The 24102-nt window shown below is 36.5% G+C and overlaps 4 protein-coding genes across 5 annotated transcripts; 1 reads left to right on the forward strand and 3 right to left on the reverse strand.

Annotated features, from left to right (window-relative positions):
• Nucleotides 1-1424: 1424 nt before the first annotated feature.
• LOC145602220 (heat shock 70 kDa protein, mitochondrial-like) lies at nucleotides 1425-6619 on the reverse strand. Its single transcript, XM_081658392.1, has 6 exons — nucleotides 6397-6619; nucleotides 4618-4694; nucleotides 4450-4528; nucleotides 3781-4350; nucleotides 3075-3695; nucleotides 1425-2219 (listed from the first exon to the last, which is right to left on the reverse strand). Exons 1-6 carry the CDS (start codon nucleotides 6469-6471, stop codon nucleotides 1602-1604), a joined length of 2040 nt encoding a protein of 679 aa, XP_081514518.1. The 5' UTR covers nucleotides 6472-6619; the 3' UTR covers nucleotides 1425-1601.
• A 630-nt stretch (nucleotides 6620-7249) lies between these two features.
• Nucleotides 7250-10787, reverse strand: LOC145601970 (uncharacterized protein At4g37920-like). The gene is made up of 6 exons (XM_081658069.1): nucleotides 10579-10787; nucleotides 10231-10490; nucleotides 9547-9712; nucleotides 8247-8491; nucleotides 7955-8142; nucleotides 7250-7593 (listed from the first exon to the last, which is right to left on the reverse strand). Exons 1-6 carry the CDS (start codon nucleotides 10745-10747, stop codon nucleotides 7383-7385), a joined length of 1239 nt encoding a protein of 412 aa, XP_081514195.1. The 5' UTR covers nucleotides 10748-10787; the 3' UTR covers nucleotides 7250-7382.
• Nucleotides 10788-12770: 1983 nt separating this feature from the next.
• Nucleotides 12771-13665, reverse strand: LOC145600866 (uncharacterized). The gene is made up of 2 exons (XM_081656721.1): nucleotides 13230-13665; nucleotides 12771-13087 (listed from the first exon to the last, which is right to left on the reverse strand). The coding sequence occupies exons 1-2, from the start codon at nucleotides 13663-13665 to the stop codon at nucleotides 12771-12773; spliced, it is 753 nt and encodes a 250-aa protein (XP_081512847.1).
• A 3724-nt stretch (nucleotides 13666-17389) lies between these two features.
• LOC145602403 (protein BRICK 1-like) lies at nucleotides 17390-19608 on the forward strand. 2 transcript variants are annotated; one of them, XM_081658595.1, is made up of 3 exons: nucleotides 17390-17501; nucleotides 17620-17788; nucleotides 19126-19608. In XM_081658595.1, exons 2-3 carry the CDS (start codon nucleotides 17656-17658, stop codon nucleotides 19245-19247), a joined length of 255 nt encoding a protein of 84 aa, XP_081514721.1. In that variant the 5' UTR covers nucleotides 17390-17501; nucleotides 17620-17655; the 3' UTR covers nucleotides 19248-19608. The 2 variants fall into 2 exon arrangements, with proteins under 2 accessions (XP_081514721.1, XP_081514722.1); XM_081658596.1 differs by having other exon boundaries at nucleotides 17409-17501; nucleotides 17571-17788.
• Nucleotides 19609-24102: the final 4494 nt, after the last annotated feature.

Below are 24102 nucleotides of genomic sequence, written 5' to 3' on the forward strand. Positions count from 1 at the left end.
TCACCTACATTAAATAAATTCGGCCCACATTTCAATCTATATTTTTTCAAATTTTACAGTATCTCTACTTACATTTAGGATTGGAATTGCTACTTCATAATATAAGGCCTAATCATGAACTATATCTTATTTCAGCTATCTTATTATCATGTGCAAGTAACGTGAGTTATGTGACTATAGTCATTAAGACGAAAAAAAATTATACTTAGAGCCTATTCCGATTTATCTGAAAACAACTGAACTGATTGGGGTTGAACTGAATAGAGCTGAAATGAATTGTTTATGAGATAAAGAAATTAAAAACTGAACTGAACGGAGTTGATTGGAGCTGAATAGAACATACCTTTAGACTACATACAAGAAGAAAAAAATAATATATTATTAATAACAATGGAGCGAGTAATATATTGGTGTCAAAATACATGAACTTATGAAGTTCACAATATAACTTTGTACTCTGTTCATGTCTTAAGATCACACCAAGCTAAGCTTGGTCTAGTGGAAAAGATTAGCTTGATCTAGTGAAAAAAATTGTACTTTTCAACCTTGAAGTTGGGGGTTCAATCCCCATTAGAGGCACTTTGAGGGTGGGAATTCCTTACCCTCCCCCCTCACCCCCTCTCAAAGTGTCTAACCTATAAATATGAGATATAAGATTTCCAAGAATATACATCAGCATGCACAATTGCACATGCATATGACAAAGAGACCGAGTGGATCATAAAAAAAAAAAAGTTATGTTATATGAGCGTATATGTTGTAATTAGCTTGCGAAGGCAATTAGCTTGCGAAGGCATTTGTTATCATGCTCCAAAATTAAGTTCAACGGTTTATTGTACTCGTCATCAAAGGAAAGTAGTACGACTGTATGAGTTGTATTACCATACTTTGAAATGACTCATTTTACATGACTACAAAGACATCACCTAATATTTTTTTTTTAAAAAAATACATGCTTAAAGAGATAATACTAATAGACTTAGGACTTGTTCTCTTCACCTGAAACAAGGAGATTTGGTCTGATTTTAATAAGGTCTGATCTGAATTTTTATTATCTGATAATACTAATACACTTAGATTATTTATTCAATAGTGACACTCATTGAAGTTTTCTTAGGAGAGAGTATTTTTTTTGTAAAGAATACCAAAAACTTGACGTCTAAACTTAGATTCCCCAAAAGAAAGTTACTAAATTTAAATACTCAACTTTGAGTTGCAATTGAAAAAAATGTGCACGAGCGAAGCTAGGAATTGCAAAATAGAAAGTAGTACTGATTTTGCCTATGATGATACATTGATACCATTACTCTCACCCTGAATCCCTGATGAGGTGATCACTATAACCCTACAACATGAAAGAATTGCAACAAAAGAAATGCAGATTACAGATTTCAAATCTCTACTGTTATTTTTTGCTCCTCATTGATGGGTTAACAGCAGTGAAAGATTGCATCCGCAATCTCTATTCAAGAGTTTCTAACTAAAAACTCCGTAAAATAATTACAAAAACCTGCCAGGGACAGACTGACAGAGGGACATACATCACTCAATCGCTGAACGATGAACTACAAAAGGTTTCTACCACCAGCACACTAAAAGGCTCACTTCTTTACCTCCTCGTATTCTGCTTCAGGAGTCTGATCCCCTCCGCCAGAAGAACCCCCATCAGCACCACCACCACCAGACATATGTTGTCCGATCTTAGAAACTACTGCATTAGCTGCATCAATCTTGGACTTGATCAAATCAGCATCATCTTTTTGCACAGCTTCCCTAAGATCCGCCACAGCAGATTCTATCTCCTTAACAACATCCGAGGGGACCTTATCCTTGTACTCTGACACACTCTTCTCAATACTATAAATTGTGGAATCTGCGTTGTTCCTGACCTCAATGAGAGTCTTTCTTTGCTGATCCTTCTGAGCATGCAACTCTGCTTCCTGAACCATTTTCTGAATCTCAGCCTCTGACAATCCCCCGGATGACCTGATGGTGATTTGCTGTTCTTTGCCAGTTGACTTGTCTTTAGCAGAGACTGTGACTATGCCATTAGCATCAATGTCAAATGTCACTTCGATTTGTGGAACACCCCTTGGTGCCGGTGGGATTCCCTGTAGTTCAAACTCGCCCAAGAGCTTGTTGTCTGACGCCATTTCACGCTCACCCTGATAGACTTTGACTCCTACCTGTGTTTGATTATCTGCTGCTGTTGAGAACACCTGCCAGCATGACACACATTTCACAAGGTTGGTAATCATTCCAGAAGTCTGCTCACACTAAAACAGACATGTTTCCGAACTAAAGGAGGAACGATCCTTAATTGATAGGATTATGGAAAAACATTTCCCAAAGACAAGCAAGAATGATGAAAGATTATTTGCATTCCCAAATTCCTTACTTTTACACTTCTATAGAACTCAGAGGATAACACAAAAGCAAACCTGAGGTACCAAGTGCAAACGAGTGATCACCTCGGAAAAAAAAGCCGAGGTGTGCCTCTGACTCTTTAAGAGACTTCAAATCACCTTACTAAAACTTATTTTAGTTGTAATTTGAACTTGGGTAACTTGAATTTAACTGAACTTAGTTAAACACATATTGAACTTATTAGACCTTATTAAAACTTATTTTAGTTGTAATTTAAACTTGGGTAACTTGAATTTAACTGAACTTATTAGACCTGAAATAAGTGAAAATAAGGTGAACAGAATAAACCCTAATCAATATTTCCATGGTTTTTACAGTCTTATTTTGTACTACATGACTGTCATTAAAAAAGACAGCATCTTGGTGATGAACGCATACCTTCAACAAGGGCCCAAAGCCGCAAATTATTTAACACTCTTTTTATTACAATGTACAGAATATGAATTTGCTTTAATAAACATGATCAATTTAGAAGGGGGAAAAAATCCTATCTATCATGTTTTGGTAAAAAAAAAAAGCAACACAACAAAGAGAAACAAAAAATTAAACATGTATTCATCAGCACATGGGCCCCAAAAGATCATGTGTTTTCCTTCCAGCTTATTTAAGCAAAGCTTAACGGAAAATTGAGGAAACGCTGAACTTACCTGAGACTTCTTTGTAGGAACGGTAGTGTTTCTATTGATGAGTCTTGTAAAAACACCACCCAGGGTTTCAATACCAAGAGAAAGTGGAGTTACATCCAATAGAAGTAACTCTTTGACATCTCCTCGAAGAATACCGCCTTGAATTGCTGCACCAACTGCAACTGCTTCGTCGGGATTGACACCCTTACTAGGGCTCTTTCCAAAAATTTCACTAACAAGTCCTTGTACTTTCGGAACACGAGTCATTCCTCCCACCAAAAGGACTTCATCCAGATCTTTAGCTGATATTCCAGCATCCTTTAAACAACTCTTGCATGGGTCTCTAGTCCTAATAATCAAATTTTCCACTAGACTTTCAAACCTTGACCTCGTTAATGTCATGTTAAAATGTTTTGCACCAGATACATCAGCACTAATGAAGGGCAAGCTTATGTCTGTTTGAGTGGTAGATGATAATTCTATCTTCGCCTTTTCAGCAGCTTCCCGAAGCCTTTGTAAAGCTAATCGGTCTTGTGAGAGATCAATGCCATCAGATTTTTTGAACTCACTCACCAGATATTCCACCAAGGCATTGTCAAAATCTTCTCCTCCCAAGAAGGTATCGCCATTGGTTGCTTTTACCTGATGAGAGAAAAATAAAACACATAGAGCCAACTAGTCTAGAGGGAAAACAAGCAACAAAGCCAGATGCAAATGAACATTATACCTCAAAAACGCCATTAGATATCTCTAAAATAGAAATATCAAAAGTTCCACCACCAAGGTCAAAAACTGCAATGAGACCTTCCTTGTTATTCAAACCATACGCAAGTGCAGCAGCAGTGGGTTCATTAATAATTCGTTGGACATCAAGACCTGCAATCCTTCCAGCATCTTTTGTTGCTTGCCTCTGAGCATCATTAAAGTAGGCAGGAACTGTTATTACAGCTTTAGAGATGTTCTTCCCCAGATAAGACTCTGCGGTTTCCTTCATCTTAGTCAAGACAAATGCTCCAATCTGGCTAGGTGAATACTGTTGTCCAGTAGTGGTTTCAACCCATGCATCTCCATTTGGGGCTTTAACTATTTTAAAAGGAACCATCTTGCTCTCTTTCTGTGTTTGAGGATCATCAAAACGCCTTCCAATCATACGCTTAATTCCAAAAAAGGTATTTTGTGGATTTGTCACAGCTTGTCTTTTTGCAGGGGTTCCCACCAGTAAATCCCCCTTAGGACTGAAGGCAACGACTGATGGTGTTGTTCGACCTCCTTCAGAATTCTCTATCACCTTAGCATTCTGCATAAGAAGTTCGATATTAGCAAGTTATAAGCAGATAGCAAGCCTAACTGAACAAAAGCTGAACCAATAAGCAAGAAGGGGAAACAGAAGACCAACCTTTCCCTCCATGACTGCTACACATGAATTAGTGGTACCCAAATCAATGCCAATAATTTCATCACTAGCAGGTTTTGAGCTGCACAATAACATATTAATGTCACAAACATGCACTAACGGAAAAGCTCAAAGTTTTTAGCTATTTTTTAGGGAAGAACGAGTACATACCTGAATGGCCTAGTCAAACTCGTACACCTACTGATCAAAGATGGGGAAAACCATGATGGACTCAAATTGCTAGTGAACTGCAAAGATTAATAGGGATAACAGTAAGTTGCAACCATTGAAATCCATCCTAGTCATATAGCATAAAAAACAAGTATTTATCCTTAGGAAGCATCATAAACATAGCAAGATCAGAATCACATTTAACAACCTATGACATCAAGCCCACTGTTAATTCACGAGTACAGAACACAATTGGATACGCTAATGCAATTAACAAACTTTTTTTTGTAAATTAGGTCAATGTGTACTACTTTCATGAATTAATTTACCTTTCTCATTGCAGTTGACAGGAGACAGCAAATGATGTAACACTAAGCACACCACAAACAATTTTTCATGTAGTCAAAAGACTCAAAACATTAAATATAGATAAGAAGTTCCAAGAAATGAGTCATCTTCAATAGTCATTTGCTCATTATTAAAATAGTAAGATTTGCATTGTCATAAATTTCATGCACCCTACACTTTCACAGATTCAGAGTCCTTCAGACCCCAAACCAACATATGATCTAAACACTACATTCCTAGAATCCAAGATAAAGAATACCTTCAAACAATAAAAGTTCAGTCAAAAAACAACAATTAATTAAAATGACAAGAGAATATATCATACTACGTAGAAAACTTATAGGTCTGGCCAGTAAACTAATATGATCAATTGATCATCCATTTTTCCATGTTGTACGGGTTCGGATAAAATCAGGTTTCCTGCCACAAAAGCTTGTTCAAAACCTATTAGTTCCAGATTGGGTCAATTATTGACAAGTCAACTCTATCAATGTATAAAACCCTGATTCCGTCCACGATTTAATGAATTACAGAATGGCACAAATGAAAGTCCATTCCCATTTCCAATAAATTTTGTTTCAAGGGTGTCTTCCACTCTTGCCCAATCTAAAGTACAGGCAATGCACTAATAACCCACAAGGGTATAGTATTACAGACATGAATATAAATCACCAAGCTTGTTTTGTCCAGCATTATGCTCATCACTTTGTTTTCTGCACCCTCTTACCCCTCTAAGGAGGGGTTTGGTTCGTAGATTATAGGCATAAGGTATGAGTTTAGAATGACCAAAACCCATACCATATGTTTGGTTGTCGAAAATATGATTTTTAAACCCGTACCTCAAACCCATGAGGTATGGGTTTTAGAAACCTTGGGGAGAGGTGGATTTGGCTCATTCCATTCCTTTAGGTATCAAATACATGAAATTAAGGGGATGATATTCCATTTCAAAATTAAACCAAACACATGGTATTAAGTATAATTTCCAACCCGAAATTACCTTAATACTATTCCTGATTCCAAAACTATACCACTCTGCAAACCAAACGCCCCCAAACCAAACGCCCCCTAATACCATGTGACAATGTCTATCAAACTTCTAAAACATCTCCAAAGATGTCCCAATTATGAACGTACCCTTATGAACCGGGCATTCCTTAACCATCACCTCAATTAAAAACCACAAAAGGAGTCTTTTTCAAGTATACTCACAAGTCACAACAAAAACACTAAGCAAAAATACAGAGAACGGCAATTATTTAACCCAAAATTCTCTATTATTTTTTCAAATAAAATTATATGGGAAATTTGAAGAAAAAAAAAATGTACACCCATTTGCATGATCATCCTACCAACACCAAATCACCCAACAATGATTACTAAAAACGCTTAAAATGAAAATAAAAAGCAAGAAAAGATGACGAAATGTACCGAACGATGAGCAGCAATAGAGGAGAGAGAATCACGGCGGCGAAGAGCTGATCGTAGAAGCACAGAAGCTGCCATTTTAGCGACTTTTTGAGCTTTGATTGACTGAAGTTGAAATTCTGAATTCAGGGGAAATGAGGGTTTTAGATTGATTGAGTGAGAGGGGAGAGAAAGAAGAAGAAGAAGAAGGGTTTATGGAATTATGATGATTCCAGAAAGTTTTATGATACAGAGTAGTAGGATGTTCTAGAGACTGTATTTGTGTTGTTTTTCCAGAGAAGGCCACATCAACCCAGTTCCTTCTATTTTGTGTGCTGCCATTTTACTGTAATACCCTTGCCTTGATAAGTGTTGGGATGTTTGTGTTGAGGGTAATTATGTAATATGACTCAATAGTTGTACGAAGTACTTCATTAAGGTTCTTTATTGACTAATTTAGCGGGAATGTGATTTGGTTTCCAAGTGTCAAGATACCAAATGCCTCGATTTTTTTGAAGTAAAGAGAATAAACTGTCGAATCAGAATCCCTCACGAGTTAATTTGGTACTCCTGTTTTTTAATGCTCATCTTCACGAGTTAAGTTTGTAAAAGAATCAAAATGCAGCTCATTTTAAAGGACCGAGCAAGCATGCCCGATTAGGTGCGCAACATTGAGCCAAATTTGTGAGTGTTCTTGGCTTAAAAACCTTCTCTTCATTCTTTCTAACAATTACATTTGATGTCGCATGACAGGATGAGCATGCAAATCGAATTTTATGACAGCCTTTGAAGTCTACATATCTTCCAAATGGTTACATTTCTTCTCTCTCTTCTATATGTTCTTTGTTGAGATATCATTGAGATGTACAACAATATACAATCAATAATCATAATTTGTAAAACAACAACAACAAATACATGTAGCATGATACACTTTATAAGTTCATACTATCTGTGATGTTATGTACAATGCAATGCTTGCAATGAATAATGATAATATGTCAAAATTTTCAGAATTCCTCCTCTGACTTGTTAGCTTCTGCACCTGTATTAACTTGGCGCTCCAAGTACTCTTCCTCTATTGTCTCCTTGAGAATGAAAAGCCTTTGGATAACCACTGGTTCATTAATTTGTTTAGCTTCCCTAATTTCGGTCTCTTCTTGACTTAGATGGTATGCATCAAGCATGATCTTTATCCACTTATGGAGTTCTTTTGGTGTCCTGCTCCATTCAGCACAGCAGAAAAACAAATAGTAAGTATTACTTCCTCCGTTTTCTTTTACTTGCAACACACCTTTTAAGCACGCAGTTTTAGGAGATGATAAGTGAGGGTAAACAAGCGATTTTATCAATATAATTTTTACACGAAAATTAGAATAGGGTTAAGTATCATTTGTAAAAATTATAGTGAAAAATATGTTCGTTTACATTACATAAATCTGACCTCAAAACACGTGCCACAAGGCTGTGTTGCAAGTAAAAGAAAACGGAGGAAGTATATATTAAATCCAACAATAACAGTACTCCACATAACAATAATTTCAGTCTCAAGTCCAAATACTACTACATATATCGGACTTACGTGTAAAGACCATTAGGATCCTTGGCTTCATGTTCACTTCCAGGGGAGAAAGACGTGGCCAAAGCTGAAAATCTCTCTTCAGGGTCTGTTATGTTAAGCAAGTGTTTGAGTAGTGTTATTTCTTTTGGTGTTATGCTTCTCATACTGCTTTTTGTTGTTTTGTAAATGCGATACATAATCTCTTTGACCTGTAGATAATCAAATTTCAAAACTAAAATTGTTGCACAAATCAACTACTTCATTCTTCGAATTACCATATCACTCATTGGTGCAAGGGAAAGAAGGAAAATACCTCATTCTTCATGGTTGTGGACTCTTTTGCTTTAGCCCATGCACTGTTTATCAATAATATCAATGAAGAGTCGAGTTGCTTTCCCTTGGCAAAACTTTTTATCTTCTCACAGGCAATATCAATTGATGGGGAATTCAGGATGTCATCAAATTTAGCTTGAGCAGTATCAAATGTATCCACAATTTCTAATGTGTTATCATAAGCAGAAACTGCAGTCAAACACCTGGCAGCAAGCCTAGCAACAGCTGCTCAACAAGTATGAAAAACAAGTGTCAGACAGCAAACTCTTGTACCTGTTACAAATAAATTATACTAGTCATACTGTCAGCTTGTCTATCTTTAACAAATATTCTGATCAATGTATTGATAGAAACCCTGAAGAACTCAGTTACAGATTCCGGTTAGCTGTACAGCATACTTGACCAAGAGCACAGAGCCATAACAAATGACGCGGACACTAGGGCTCCGTTTGGTAGGGTGTAAAACATTTTCACTTAAAAGTGCTTTCCCATTTTACATTGTTTGGTTTGGTGTAAAACATTAAAATGTAAAATTTGGGGTGGAAAATCATTTTCCACCTTATTGAAAACATTTTCCCCCCAATTTAGAAGGACAACATTTTCCATCACAAGTGGAGGGAAAACATTTTCCCTCGCAAGTGAAGTAATTCATTTTCAGTTCAACTAAACAATGAAAAATGCTTAAAATGGAAAATCATTTTACATGCAACCAAACAATGAAAAACCTTCATAAAAATGAATTTTCCAATGTAAAAGGTTTTCCATGAAAAATTATTTTCATCTAAAAACGTTTTACACCCTACCAAACGGGGCCTAGGTATACAGAATACCCTGAAGAACTAGGTATTGATTGAGGCAATCTACATACAGGCGGTCTCATTTCAATATAGTGAGAATCAATAGTAACATTAGTAAAAGATTTCTATACAATGATACAGTATAACCAGATTACCGCAAGTCACATAATTGACATACTCTCTAGTCTCTGCTAAAACGACTTAGCTCCATCAATGCCACATCTATGACATATATGATTATATCCAAGGTCCAAAAGAAAAGTTTCAAAGAAGGAAATATCATGTTTAAGAATTTAAATCATAAAATTAATATATCAAGTAATTGGGGTCATAAGCATTTCATTTCTTCTATTAGCCAGGTCGAAAAACCAATCTTGAAACCTGGAACCAAGCATCCACAATGCTATTAAAAGTATGAAACAAACACATTTCACTCCCAAGTACATATTGTCTGCTATAAAAAATGAATTATCGTTTCATTACCATCACGGTCCTCCAAACTGTCATAAGTCTGTTGAAGAAATGTGAGGTGGCGAAAGAACTCCCCGTTGAAGTCTCTACGCCGCTTAGCAACAATTGCATTAACATCCGTAGGATTATCTTCTATCTCCTTCAAAAGATCAGTATATCTTTCGATTTCATCATCAATCTGCAATGCTCATTCTCGATAAGATTAAAACCTATATATAATATAAAGTAAAGAGATAAAATTTAGCTAATATCAACATCAAGTCATTCATGTGTCCTACTCATTTGGTTTACATGTAATGGGATTTTATACATCTAAAGAGGCTAAACAACTTTTGCATCTATAAAATCCATGATTACTGATAATTTTTATCAATTACAAGTTACAAGAACTTCATTTTCTTTCCACTCTTTTCCATAATTGAGTTTAGGCCACGGGTTCAAACGTTCAACCTCTAGAAATTACTACTTTAACCCACTTAATTAACAATTTAATTCCATACTATCAGTCACTTATAAAATCAATAAGCTACTCTGCATCACTTATCAGTTCAAAATACCAATGTAGTACCATTAATTTGTTTTCAGTACCAATACAATAACCAATAACTCGAGCATAACCTTAAAAGACACTTATATATACGAGATTAGATAGAATAACAATCCGAATCAACCGAGAAAGAAATAAAAAGTGGTTACCTTCTTAACTTTCCTACCCAAAGAGCTGAGTCTCCTCTTCAAAACAGGATCAGTCTCCATATCAGCTCGGGTTCGACATTGGCTGTAGAATCTATCCCTGTATTTCTTCCATTCTTCCCTAAAAGACAAGTACTTCTTCCAATCTTTAGACCTAGGTTTCTCATTTATGAACAAATCAATCATTTTATCACAAAATTGGGTCATTGTTAAACCCTCAACAACATCAACATCTGCTTCATCTTCCACCACTTGCGCACCACCTAATTCAGCAACAAAAACATTAAAATAAAATCGCCCTTTAAAAATTAATTAAGTTTAAAAAGTACCCAAGTGATGAATTTTGCTTACTAGTCTTGGAATCGGAGAGGGTAGATTTGAAGGTGAGATTTTGAGCGGTTTTTGAGGGTTTTAGAGTGTGGAAGTTTGAAATTGAAGAGAAAGAATGAAGTTTGGCAGATGAAAAAGGAAGAATTATGCTGTAAATTGGAAGTTGTAATCTGAGTATGGTGCAACCCATTCTTTCGAGCTCCTCTCAAGGGGTATTTTTTGGGGGGTTTTACAGATTTAGATACTCCTCTCTTCGCCAAGGTTAAAAAAATCAGCCTATTATCTTAACGAAAATTTGTAAATTGTAGTCATTTAAAGTTATAGTACTCCCTCCGTTTTTTAATATTTTTCCACTTCTCCATGCGCGGAGTTTTAGGAAAAATTGGAGAAAGTAATAAAATATGGAAGTAGTGGGGTAGTTGAGAAAATAAAAAATTGTAAAAAGCAAAAGTAGTGGAAGAATAGGAGGAGAGAGAGCGCATTATGTTGGGTCCACTATGTGTGAGAAATGAATTAAATATTTTAAAAGCAAAAAAAGGAAATATTTAAAAACGGAGGGAGTAGTATTTAATTCATTTCTGTCCCCGAATGGAAATTAATAAATATTATTTTTTATTACCTTTAGATTTATCTTTCCTTTTATTACTTTTTACCAACCCCACTACCTTTATAATCTATCTGTCCCATACTCCCATTATTTCGTGTCTGTATTACTCTTTGGGTGTCCGAAAATGTTGTGCCTATTTCTAAAAACAGCACATAATTATTACTTACTTTTTAGCTTTCTCATACAAAATACATATATCAAAAAAATCGAGTGAAGTATAAGAGTGGGTACTCAACTTTGGCAAAAGTTGCAGATTGGGTACTCAACTTTCATTTGTTGCAGATAGAGTACTAAACTTTGTACTCAACCTAAGTAACTTGTTATAGCCGGTAATGAACAGCTAATTAATGCAAATAAATTTTTTTTCCCATTCCCTTGAAGCCTGTGAAGTTGAATAATTGTCAGAGTACATATTCAAACCAACAAAATGAGATATGTAACCGTCTTTCAAAAAATGTAGTCGTTACAAATGAAAGAGCAAAGGCCTAATAGTATTTAAGAGTGCTTCTGAGCATTAGTTTGTTCACAGCTTCTAAACCAAAAAATATAGTTGTTGCTGGGTGAATTTGCAAATATTAGGAACAAGGGAAATCAGTCACCATGTCAAGATTAAGTTCAGGTTTAAGCTCAAGCTCAAGGAGGTGTCACTGTGGTTTGCTTGTGTCTAGGACAAGGGCTTGGACAAAGGACAACCCTGGAAGAAGATTTCTTGCATGTCCAGATTATGATGCAGACACTGAAAGAAGAGGGTGTAAGTTCTTCAAGTGGACAGATGTTGAAGCACCAACTGATTGGCAGCCTGAAGTTATATTGGGGTTGATGGAGGAGAAGGAAAGATTGAAACATAAGATGGTGGACATGAGGAAGTAGCTTTGTGAAGCTAATCAATATGCAAGGAAGTTGAAGGCAAAAAACACCTTGATGAAATTCAAAAGGGGTGTTAGATTGAATTTGAGTTGGCAAATATGGGTATTTGCAGTTGCTGTAGCATTGGGGATTTACTTTTATGTAAGGCAAATAAAAAATTAAAATGTAAGCACTTCTAGGTAGTATGTTACCTTAGTTGTTCTTGCTTGTTCTTCTCTTCTTTGCTAGGTCCTGTAAAAGTTCTAAATGTACTCAGCTGATGCTATTTGGCAAAGGAAATGAATAAAACTTGTTCTATTAACCCACCTGCAGTGCTTGTGATGTTATAGTTGTTGGATCATGCTAGCTTTGTTGTGATGAAGGGGGGTATTCTTGACTGCAAGAATACACAGTCTGCTCCCCATCATAGTCAGAGTAAAATGCCCTTTGAACATGTTGTGTTGTTGGTGTAGGAACAAGATTTTGCTGGTTTAAAATACCTTGCATCTAAGTAAAAAAAACAAAGGTTAACATTTTTCTGCAATATTAATGACAATAAAACTCAAAATTGCTAATTTCTTATTATTGCAACTCTCTAAAACCCATTTGGGTAAGTGTAGACCCCCACTCCTCTCATATGCATGGGTAGTTGATTTTCATGAGCTGCTGTTGTTGCAGTAGTTGAGTTGTTAGTGTTTCTGGTGTTGCTGTTGCTTCTGTGCTCTGTAGCAACATTTTTGCAGGCCCTTGCATTATGGCCTTAGACACCACAAAGTCTGCAAGTGATTACACTTCCCTTCCTCTTGAGCTTCCTTGCTGCAGTTACTTCTACTGCCTGCATTTTTGTCCTGTGATTAATTTTCTTCAGCTTAGGTGGCAGAACAAGGTCATTAGATAATGGCCATTCCTGAGGTCCATTTAAAGGCTCTAACAAGTGCTGATATGCCTTTAGGTAAGTAGATTTTGTGAAATATTCATTCACATATGGCTCAGGATGGTCTGCCTTGTTCCAAACTGCTACTACAACATGTTTGCAGGGGATTCCACTAATTTGCCAAGCTCTGTAACTGCAAGTTCCTTGAGCAAGGTTCACAATAAATTTGTCTTGAGTAGCTCCTTCTCTGACCCCATAACAAAACCCACCATCCTAGTATGCATTCCAACCCCTTGCCCATACCTTGCATCTTTCCAACTTTTGTTGGATCCTAGGGCATAAAACCATTTCCTTGTTGGCAATCTGATCCCTTTTTTTTATGAAGCCTCTCCATTACACCTTCTCTTATGTCTTCCAGCATGGTGATTATTGGTTTATGCCTTGAGTTGAGAATGTAAGCATTAAACACCTCACTCATGTTGTTATCAACACTGTTACAACATGAGAGTGGGGTGTAAAATGCCCTGCACCATTTTTTGTAGTTTCTGTTCATGAGATCATCAGCAGCATCTTCTAAAATAGCTCTCATTAACTCGATGTTTGCATTGAATTCATTCTCAGTTGTACTTTTTTCTATCTTCCAAAACTGCTTTCTGAATTCCAACCCCCCACCAAAGACTGATCTGAAATTACAGTATACATGTCTTGCACACACCCTAGTTTCAGCTTCAGGGAATGTGTTTGCAACAGCAGCAAGCAGACCCTTCTGTTGGTCTGACATAAATGTGTACCCTGCCCCACCATGAGTAACTAAATCAGATCCTAAAAGCTCTAAAAACCAAGTCTAAGAATCTGTACTCTCAACCTCCACCACTGCCCATGCTATTGGGAACATTTGGTTGTTCCCATCCCTCCCTACATCAACTAATAGCTGACCACCAAAAGGACCCTTCAAAAAGCATCCATCCAAGGAAATGATCCTCCTACACCCATCAAGGAATCCCTTTTTAAGAGCTTCAAAACACAGGTACATTCTTTCAAACACATTGGCATTCAATTTCAGTTTTACTGTATTTGCCCTGTTACTTCTCAAAATTTCAGCTGCATATCTAGGAAGCAAACCAAATTGGTCCTCATACTCAACAACAATGAGTTTCTGTCCCAATTTTCTAGCTCTAAAAGCTAAGTACCTACTAACTTTCAACCCCTTTTCAAGCCAAACAATCTCTATGATATCATGCACCTTCATGTATGGGTTAACTTTGAATTTGGTTTAAAAAAACCTAGCTACCCACTCAGCTGTGACTCTCTTGCTTGTTGGTGCCCTACCACAAGTATGGTCACCAACATGTGTCTTAACCATGAAATTTCTTTTCCCTTTCTCCCAAGATGCCCATATCCTCCAAGGACAACCTTTGTCCTTGCTCTTGCAATGTCCACAAACCCTATTTTTGTCATTCCTGCTGAAATGGATGTCTCTCCCAATCTGAATACAGTAGTCAGTAATAGCTTTCTTGAATGTAACTGAATTCTCAAATGACTGACCAACAAAAAACTTGCTAGAACTCCCTTCAGACCCTCCTTTTACAGTGTTGTGTCTGTTACCCTCAGGTTGAACCAAGTACCCACAGTCATCCTCATTAGATGACTCATAAGGGCTTTCAGTCCCACTATCTCTCTCAGAATCAGATGCATATCTTGAAGGATCTGCTCCCTTTAAATCTGCTAGCTTTCTCAGCATCACTAATTCATCCTCATATGATTTCTCTTTCTGTTTCTCTTCATTCAATTTTGTTCTAGCAATCACAATCTCTGCATCATCCTCATCTGACCCCTCAGTATCATAGTCTATGAATGGATCAGTACTCCTAGGCACACCACTATTAAGAAGTTCAACAAAGGAGCTATGTCCACCTACTCCAAAACCTATGTGTGGAGGTACATGTGCATCTTCATATTCTGTATATACTTCAATTACCCTAAACTCCAACAATAGTGAAAGAAAGGGGTCACAACACCTATTATCAAACCCCAGAAACCTTATACCAGATTGAAAATCCTTTTTGGGATCCAAGAAATGCAGCTTAACTATATCTTTATACCCTAGACTGTCAATAACTTGTTTCACATACACAGAGTCAACATCTTCTGGTATGTCATCAAAGGTGTTGACTCTTCCCCCATTGTATATAAGTTGACCCTCATCTTGAACCCATTCCCCACCATGATGAACTATTATGCAAGGTTTCAAATGCATTTGTTCTGTTATACAAACATGGACATATTGTTCATCAGTTCATTGTGTTCATATGTCAGTAGAGTATATGTATCCATGTCCATATATATATGTGGCTATATCATAAATTAACAAAGTAAGGCTGCAAATATTGACACAAGTTCATAGATATTTACTAAATTCATTCATTTCATAAAATATGTCCATTGCATCCATACAAAAGGTAGGCTCAACTACAGCCTACTATTAGCACTACTACTCTGTCATGGCATAGTGACAAGCAACAACTTCTAACTTGTCATAAAAACCTACATCATCCACAAAAACCTACACATATGCCATGACAGAAACACCTAAAACAACTACATCAGAACAGAGTTAATTTTTCTTACATCAGATTAAAAAAAAAAAAAGACATCAACTTAAGCTTAAACTAGCAGCATCCCCAAAAAAAAGCCTTAACATGCTGCACCTAAGACACCCCCGCCCTCTTGCAACTACTCCTCCTTGAACAAGAGTGGGAACCCGTCAAAGTAGACGGTCATGTCCTTGTTAACCCACGCATGGAGGTCGCGCCCATCATTGAACAGGACGTCGTGGAGGATCCACTCCTGAATAGAAGCCCTAGGGCCATGGAAGGGGTAGCTGAAAGCCATGTGACGAAGGCACCACCAGACCCGCCACTTCTTGCAGGTCTTCTCTACACTGTCCTGGTCCTCCCACAGCAGGCGGCTGAAGATGTGAGTCACCAACAGATCCTGCTGGCTGAAGAGAGGGTGGGCATCAGCGAGGGCGTCCATACCTAAAGTGCAACACTTTTTTTACCAAAAGTTAGTGAGGTGTACTTAAACTAAGCCTCTCTTCAACATACAACCCACGAACCTTACTTTCTCCATTTTTTAATAACAAATTCAACACTATAATCAGTATTCAAATCTTTGTTTAAGCTAAGTCAAACACTTTACAACAAAATAAGCAACAAAAAACATATGTTATTCATACGAAAAAGACAAACATCCACTTCTAGGAGCAACAACACAACCAAGAAGTACCAAATTCAAGAACAAAAAGACAAAGAATGAGAATATACCTTCTCCTGAGTTCCTTTTTGCAATTTTCCCGTCTTGTTGTTCAGCGAGATCAACGGCTAGCCAAGACGACATTCGATCCTAACAGCTGCAACTTTCTTCTTTTGGAGTTTTTTTAATGGTGTAAATGCTGAAGGTCCCCCCTCCTTTCTACTTGCTTTTATAGGGAAAAGGGAGACAAAAGGTTGTCTGAAATAAGGAGTTAGGGGTAATCTTGGGAAGCTTGCCAAAGAAGCTTCATGAACAAAAGTTTCCCGCCACAAGTTGCTCAGCCTTATACAAGAGAAAGCATCTTCGCACATTTACCAATGACTGTGATCATTGCTTTGTTTTTCGAAATTTAAAAAAAAAATAGCAAAACCGGTTGAAACCGGATACAACAGGTAGCTCGCCGGAGTATTCCCTCCGATTGGTACTCTCCCAAAGTTTAGTACTCAATTTGCCACTTCTGAAAGTTGAGTACCTTATTTGCAACTTTTATCAAAGTTTAGTACCCACTCTTATACTTCACTCCAAAAAAATCATTACTTACTCTTTATCTTTTTTATCCAATATTATCTACTTTTATTATTCTCATAAAATATTCTCTACTTTTTATTTTTCTAATAGAATATTTTCCAACCTCCACCATTTTCCTTAATTACTGTGTTTTTTTTTATAATAGGCATGAAATAATGGAATGGAGGTAGTATTTTAAAAGGATTTCAAATAAGTTGAAGAGAAAAATCCTTTAAAAGAGTAGGGGTTATAATTGAAAGCTAATTATTGGCCCGGACGATGCCCTGAATTACTATAAATTGTAAGATTGAGAAGAATTAAATATAGAAATTTGGTGTTCAATTTTTTTTTTAATTAATAAAAATATAATAATAAATTTAAAATTAATGGGGATAGTTTTTATTCATTTTATTTTACATAACAAATAATAACTTATATAAATATCAGCGCGTTTTTGGTGTCCCCAACCGCATTGTACGGCCTGACGTCAGCTTATCAAAATAACGGAAGCTGACAAAAATAACGGGATTCTCCAAAAGTTTCTGAAAAATCGTGCAATCAATTCTTAACAAAAAAGCGGCTAACAACTGAACTGGATACAGCTGAACTTAAATGAATATTCTATGAGAGAAAGAAATTAGAGCTGAACTGAAATGAACTGATTGGAGATGAGAAATAAAAGTAAAAAACCTTCCCTTCAAAGAAATGCAAAGAAAACCAGTCAACTTTTGGAAGCAACCAACTTTCTCTATGTTAGCTCGTCTCCACTCCGCAATTCATCAATCAATTCAAAAGGTACCATCTTCTCCTTTGATTCTTCATTATCTGCGCTTCATTTTGATAACCTTCAGTAATTGTTTACAGTCATAGATCACTGAGAAAATTAGGGTTTCCCATTGATGATTTCAAGCAGTTTAATTTCAAATTGAGCTTTTAATTGGGGAAAAATATGGCGAAGGCTGGAGGAATCACAAACGCAGTGAATGTAGGAATTGCAGTGCAAGCTGATTGGGAAAATCGAGAATTCATTTCTCATATTTCCCTAAACATTCACCGTCTTTTCGATTTTCTTGTCCAATTTGGTAATTTCTTTGTTTTCCCATTGATTTGATCTTGTTATTTTTCTAATATATAATTTCTTTGTTTTCCCATTGATTGATCTTGTTATTTTTTTAATATATATAATTTTTTTTAATTAATTTTGTAATTAATGTTGGGTATTTTAAATTGAAGAATTTGTATTTGGAAAAATGTCTGAATACTATTCTGTTGCCTAATTAGCTATTTCTCCTAACTGATGTCTGAAACTGGATTTGTACGAGTAGTTTGTCGTTTCGTATGCTATTGTGTTGGAATTTTCTTTCTATGCATTATTTGAGGAGGTAGGACTTTGTTGTGATGAATAAAACTCCTTGATTTTATTAGTTTTAGTATGAACAATCTCGTTATCTTAGGTTGTTTGGATCGATGTTGTTCTTGTTTCGAGGTTTGTTTGCCTTAGCTCCCAGCGATTGATCACACCATAGTCCATAGGAATACTATCCCGAAGTTTCAAAGCAAGGTGATAATGCTGAGCAAGAAGAGTAAAGGTGCTAATATGTAACAAAGGAAGAGTTTTGATTCTATTGATAGAAACCAATATATAGAGGGGTGGGGGGATAGTAGTTGGAAATGTGAGGGAGAGAATATATGAGTTGAGATTCCTTATATAGGATCTTATGGAAATTTGTTCATCCATGTTCCAAGGCTAATTATATTTGAGTCTTCGTGATTGCAGAGGTAGTTTTTTTAGATTCTAAGAACCTTACGCGCTATGTGCATGTCAATATTCATTTCACGAGTGGTTTTTATGAAGACATTTTAAACTAAGCAATTCCTATCCGCAATGAGGAAATTAGTGATGATAACAGTCTGGGTGGTATTTACATATCTTCGTGGCTAAATGGAATGAGTTTCAAAACTGTAAATTAGTTGTGTATGCATAGATCTGGATTCATGTCCATGAATGGTGAATACTTGGTGGTTTTGCTATATGAGTTTAATACATGCCTTTGTTCTCTTCACAAAACATCCTTTGCCCTTTGTCTTGGCAACTTCTATTATATAGCTTTACATGAGGTAATATATTGGCTAAAGAAAGTTCTTGTTGTTCTGATAGTTACAAGTAATATTTTATGACAAGAGATGCATATACGAAGTACTTGATCTAATCTTGATGATTCAGGCCTCATAAACCTTTTTCTATTTTCTACTAGTTCTGGCAGTTTCCTCTGCATGAAGTTCAATTCCTCATGCTTCTAAAGCCTAGAAGAGGAACCTTAGTTGAGATTATTTTTTCTGGTGTATAGTATACCTGATTATGGCCTGATGAGTTCAATTGAACTGGTTTGACTAGTTTTCACATGATTTATTTTTTCAGAGGCTACAACAAAGGGTAAACTATCAGCACTGAATGAGAAGCTTGACACACTAGAGCGACGTCTTGAACTACTTGAAGTCCAAGTGAGTACTGCATCAGCCAACCCTTCTGTTTTCAAGTGATGTATATAGTGTATTAATCTAGGAAAGAGTTCATCTTAAAATGCCTACTTAGCTGCTACGATTGCTATATAGATGGAAAACAATATATCCTTGTATCTTCCCTGCCATAAATTCTCATTAGGTGTGTGGTTACTGTGATAGATTACATAGTGCTCGATTTCTTCTGTGAATCATTTATTCTCTCATCAGTAATCATTGACTACATCCAGCATTGAAAGTGGAAAAATGCTGCCTGCTTACTCCACTTTCATCTCCTTTGTTGCACTATCTTTATATCTTGATCTACAATGCCTGCTTTTTGCTAAGGCAACAAGGCATCAGCAACATTGTCCTTGTGTATACATTGATTTAATTTAGAAAATTGGTGATTAGAATCATCTTCCATAGAGTGCTTCCCCATTCCATCTTATTAGGACTTAATTTTAGCATTTATACTATCACTCGTTTAAGGGTGAAAACTTCATTAAGCTCTGACATGGTCTGGAACTACAATATTCGAAGAAAAAGGAGATATCTATATATCTATCTATAATATGATTAATGTCATTAAAATTGAAAGGGACAATATGTTAAAGACATGTGCCATTCTTATGTCATTTTGAAATTATGACATGGCACCTCATGGATGATGACATGACACTGCATATAAAAATTTGGACCATTACATCACTTGGAATTTGTGACTTTTCATTATTACTATGCTATCAAGTAGACAATTATTCCACATTGATTTACCATGAAGTATTTGTTGTCTTAATTTGTCACTTTATTATTTAATTAACATTTGTGAGTTATAACTAGAGCTGTCAAAAACTGCTCCGACCCGAGAACTTGACCTGAACTGACAACGATCTGAACCTAACCTGTACGTGGACAATGGGGTGAAACTAGTGACCTGTAACCCAACCTAAACTTGACCATATGTTAACCGACAACTGATTTGATCCAATACTGTTTGACCCGAACTTGCTCCCGACTGGAGAGTAACCGTCAACCGATTTAATCCGACCCAACAACAATCTGATCTTGAACTAGTACTCGACCCAATTAGAACCTGTACCTGAGTCCTGGAAGGTTTAATAAAATTAATATGCCTTTTGTTCAACTTTTGTACCGGTACAAATCTGTAAACCCACAATCCGATTCAGCTTGTATACCTTTTGTTCTCTATTACTCATGTCTAGGTTTAATAAATCTTAATAAAGCTGATCAAATTATGGAAGGCGTAATTATATAGGTTCAACTTGAGCACATCGATATTTATTAGAATTGAACTTGAACCAAAACCCAACTAACACTAACTCGAACCCGAATGTACCATCTATTAACCTACTCAAACCTGATTCACACACAACCCGAACCTGAAATTGAATTCGATCTGAATTTGGCTCAAATTGAACCCGACGTATATCCGAAAAGGTGAACGACCCAGAATAAACTCAACTGAAATTGACCCGACCTGAACTTGAACTGATATGAGGCTAGATTGACCTGACATAACCAGATCCTAATTTAACCCGAGACATGATTTGACCCAACCCAAATCCGACTTGAATACCCGAATCGACAACTCTACTATAATACACGAAATCGGAGCAATTTAGGAGGTGTCGGGAGCTGGTGTTGGAATTTCACGGAACACTATGAGATGAATCCCGGGATCATATAATATTGTGTGGACCCATATATATATGACCATTATCCGGCAACTTAAAGGCCCCGTGAGAGCTTATAGCCAATACAAGAGACATGTACGAAAACGGATAAAATGACCATTTAAAGGCATATCAGATGGTTTCACCCACGCAATTAAACTCTCGGAGGGTGTTAGAAACCATGGTAAACATCTCGGGACGTTTATGACAAAATATAATGATCATATGTTATTTCAAATGGAATTATATGACCCCGAGATGCATCCCTTAGGGTCTCAAGGCTTTTCGCCACCGGGCCCCGCAACCTCAAAATTTCCTCAAAAAGCGTGGATTATAGTCATCAATTTAGTAATTTTTTGACCTCTTTTCGCCCGAAAATAAAAATTGCCGAGATGTTTACCATGGTCCCTAATATCCTTCGGGAGTTAAATTGGGTCGGTGTAACCATCCAATATGCCCTTTAACGGTCATTTTGCCCGTTCATAACTTGTAGTGATTTCGTAAATTCAAGCCTACCTCGGACTCTTATGACAACATATAATGATCATATATGGTTTCAAATGGCATTATATAACCCCGAGATGTATCCCTTAAGGTTTCAAAGTTTTTCGCCAACGGGCCCAGAAACCTCAAATTTTCCTTAAAAAGCGTGGATTTTAGCCTTCAATTTTGTAATTTTTTGACCTATTTTCGCCAAGAAATAAAAACTGCCGAGATGTTTACTGTGGACCCTAATATCCTTCGGGAGTCAAATTAGGTCGGTGGAACCGTCCAATATGCCCTTAAACGAGCATTTTACCCGTTCACAACTTGTAGGGATTTCATAAACTCAAGCCTATCTCAAACGTTTATGACAATATATAATGATTATATATGGTTTCAAAAGACATTATATAACCCCAAGATGTATCCCTTAGGGTTTCAAGGTTTTTCGCCACCGGGCCCCGAAACCACAAATTTTCCTTAAAAAGCCGTCTAGTTTGTAATTTTTTGACCTTTTTTCGCCCGAAAATAAAAATTGTCGATATGTTTACCATGGTCCTTAATATCATTCGGGAGTCAAATTGGGTCGGTGGAACCGTCTAATATGTTCGCCTTAAACGGGCAATTTACCCGTTAAAAACTCGTAGTGATTTCGTAAACTCAAGCCTACCACGGACGTTTATGACAACATATAATGATCATATATGGTTTCAAACGGATTTATATGACCCCGAGATGTATCCCTTAGGGTTTTAAGGTTTTTCGCCAACGGGCCTCGAAACCTTAAATTTTCCTTAAAAAGCGTGGATTATAGCCTTCAATTTTGTAATTTTTTGACCTTTTTTCGCCAAGAAATAAAAATTGCCGAGATGTTTACCGTGGACCCTAATATCCTTCGGGGGTAAAATTGGGTCGGTGGAACCATCCAATATGTCCTTAAACGGGCATTTTACCCGTTCATGTAGTGATTTCTTAAATTCAAGCCTACCACGGATGTTTATGACAACATATAATGATCAAATATGGTTTCAAACGGAATTATATGACCCCGAGATGTATCCCTTAGGGTTTTAAGTGTAACACCCCAATAATTCTCTATTTAAACTTGTGAATAACCTGAACAAAATCCAAGAGAATTACTGGCGTGCTACCGCCACGTGTTCAAACGTTAAGGCTATATCAGAAATTAGCAGCGGAAACTAAATCAGTTATATAAATAAGTTTCAAAACCAACGGATAAAACTATATTAAGTATTACAAGTTGGAACCATTATGGCCCTTATTCAAAACCCATTAAAATAGTAAGTAAATAAAACTAGAGTTTAAATAAATTCAAACTAAAAGAAGTAGAACAAAATTAAAACCGAGTTTAAAAATAAATTCAAAGGTAGTAGCAAAATAAATTGTGCAAAATAACCAACACTCCACTCAAAACCCCACAACCTTGATGCGAATGCTGCATGTGTAAGAATATGTGGTTAATCTGCTCCCCAAAATTACAAGAGTAAAAATTGGATCGTCACAAGGTCATTGAAAGGCGAAGGCCATGACCAAAGAAAGACACACACAAAAGCACGCAATCAGCAAAGCTGAGTACATACAAGCTGCGAAATAAAATTAGAAATCCCTAACATGCTACTAATTATAATCAGACATCATGCATCATTAAATTATAGACTCAACACACGACTCAACTATCAATGTACTAGGATTTCACTAATTAATAGTATTTAACTCGTTTCATATTATTCATTGGATTAAGCAATAAACAAGGTTGTCCAACCCATGCTCCATTTGGAACATCAATAAATAAAACCCCATGCCTCCTTTCGGAAACATCAATAAACATCCAACGACCACGGGCTTTACTCCGTGACCGTAGTTAGTATGAGATCTCACCTAACTCCTAGTTTTGAAAAATATTTGAAATAAGAGACTCGTAGATCAGACGGCCTCGAGAAAAGTACACGACTAATACCCCATGTACCCCAACCCCTGATTGTCATTACTCCAGAAGTGCACCAATCTAGAGTTTTATTGTTCATCCATCTTGCACTTTACGTGATTTATAGATTTAGACTTGGTGATGACTCATATGCAAACAATACAATCAATCCAATATCAATTCAATCAAGTAAAACAAGTTTCCAATTTCATTTCTTGATTTATTAGTGACAAACAACATTTATTATTCATTCCTTTAACTACCTCGGTGTATAAACACCTTGAGTGCATAGGTCACCCCTAAACCCTAACCTCGTCTTATAAGACTTGAATTCTTCCTTTACTCATCCTATTTCAATAATCATGAATGAGTAATAAATAAATCATTCCACATACTTACATACCTTTGCCTCTAATTGCACCTTGAAAAGTTAATACATAAATAATATTTGCCAAGTAAAATAGTGCACATCATTCGGAATTCACAATGTATAACCAAACAATTATTCCCAGTCTTCTCTATACATGCTACTAAGTTCTCGTTTCATTCCTAAACATACTTCTGAAGGCAAGGTTTCGTAACTCGTACGTACCTTAAGTAAACGAATTGTTTGGCCACTTTACCAACTAGAAATCATGATAGGCGTGTCGCGTACCTAACAAAAATAAACCTAACTAGACCATTACTATGTAGACGGGCAAGCAAGGGTCGGATCCCAAGAGACTATGGTTCAACTAATTAAATAGACTCAAGCAATTACTAGGCAAGTAAC

This window comes from Chenopodium album, chromosome 21 (genome assembly GCF_948465745.1).
Source record: "Chenopodium album chromosome 21, dcCheAlbu1.1, whole genome shotgun sequence".
NCBI lineage: Eukaryota > Viridiplantae > Streptophyta > Magnoliopsida > Caryophyllales > Amaranthaceae > Chenopodium > Chenopodium album.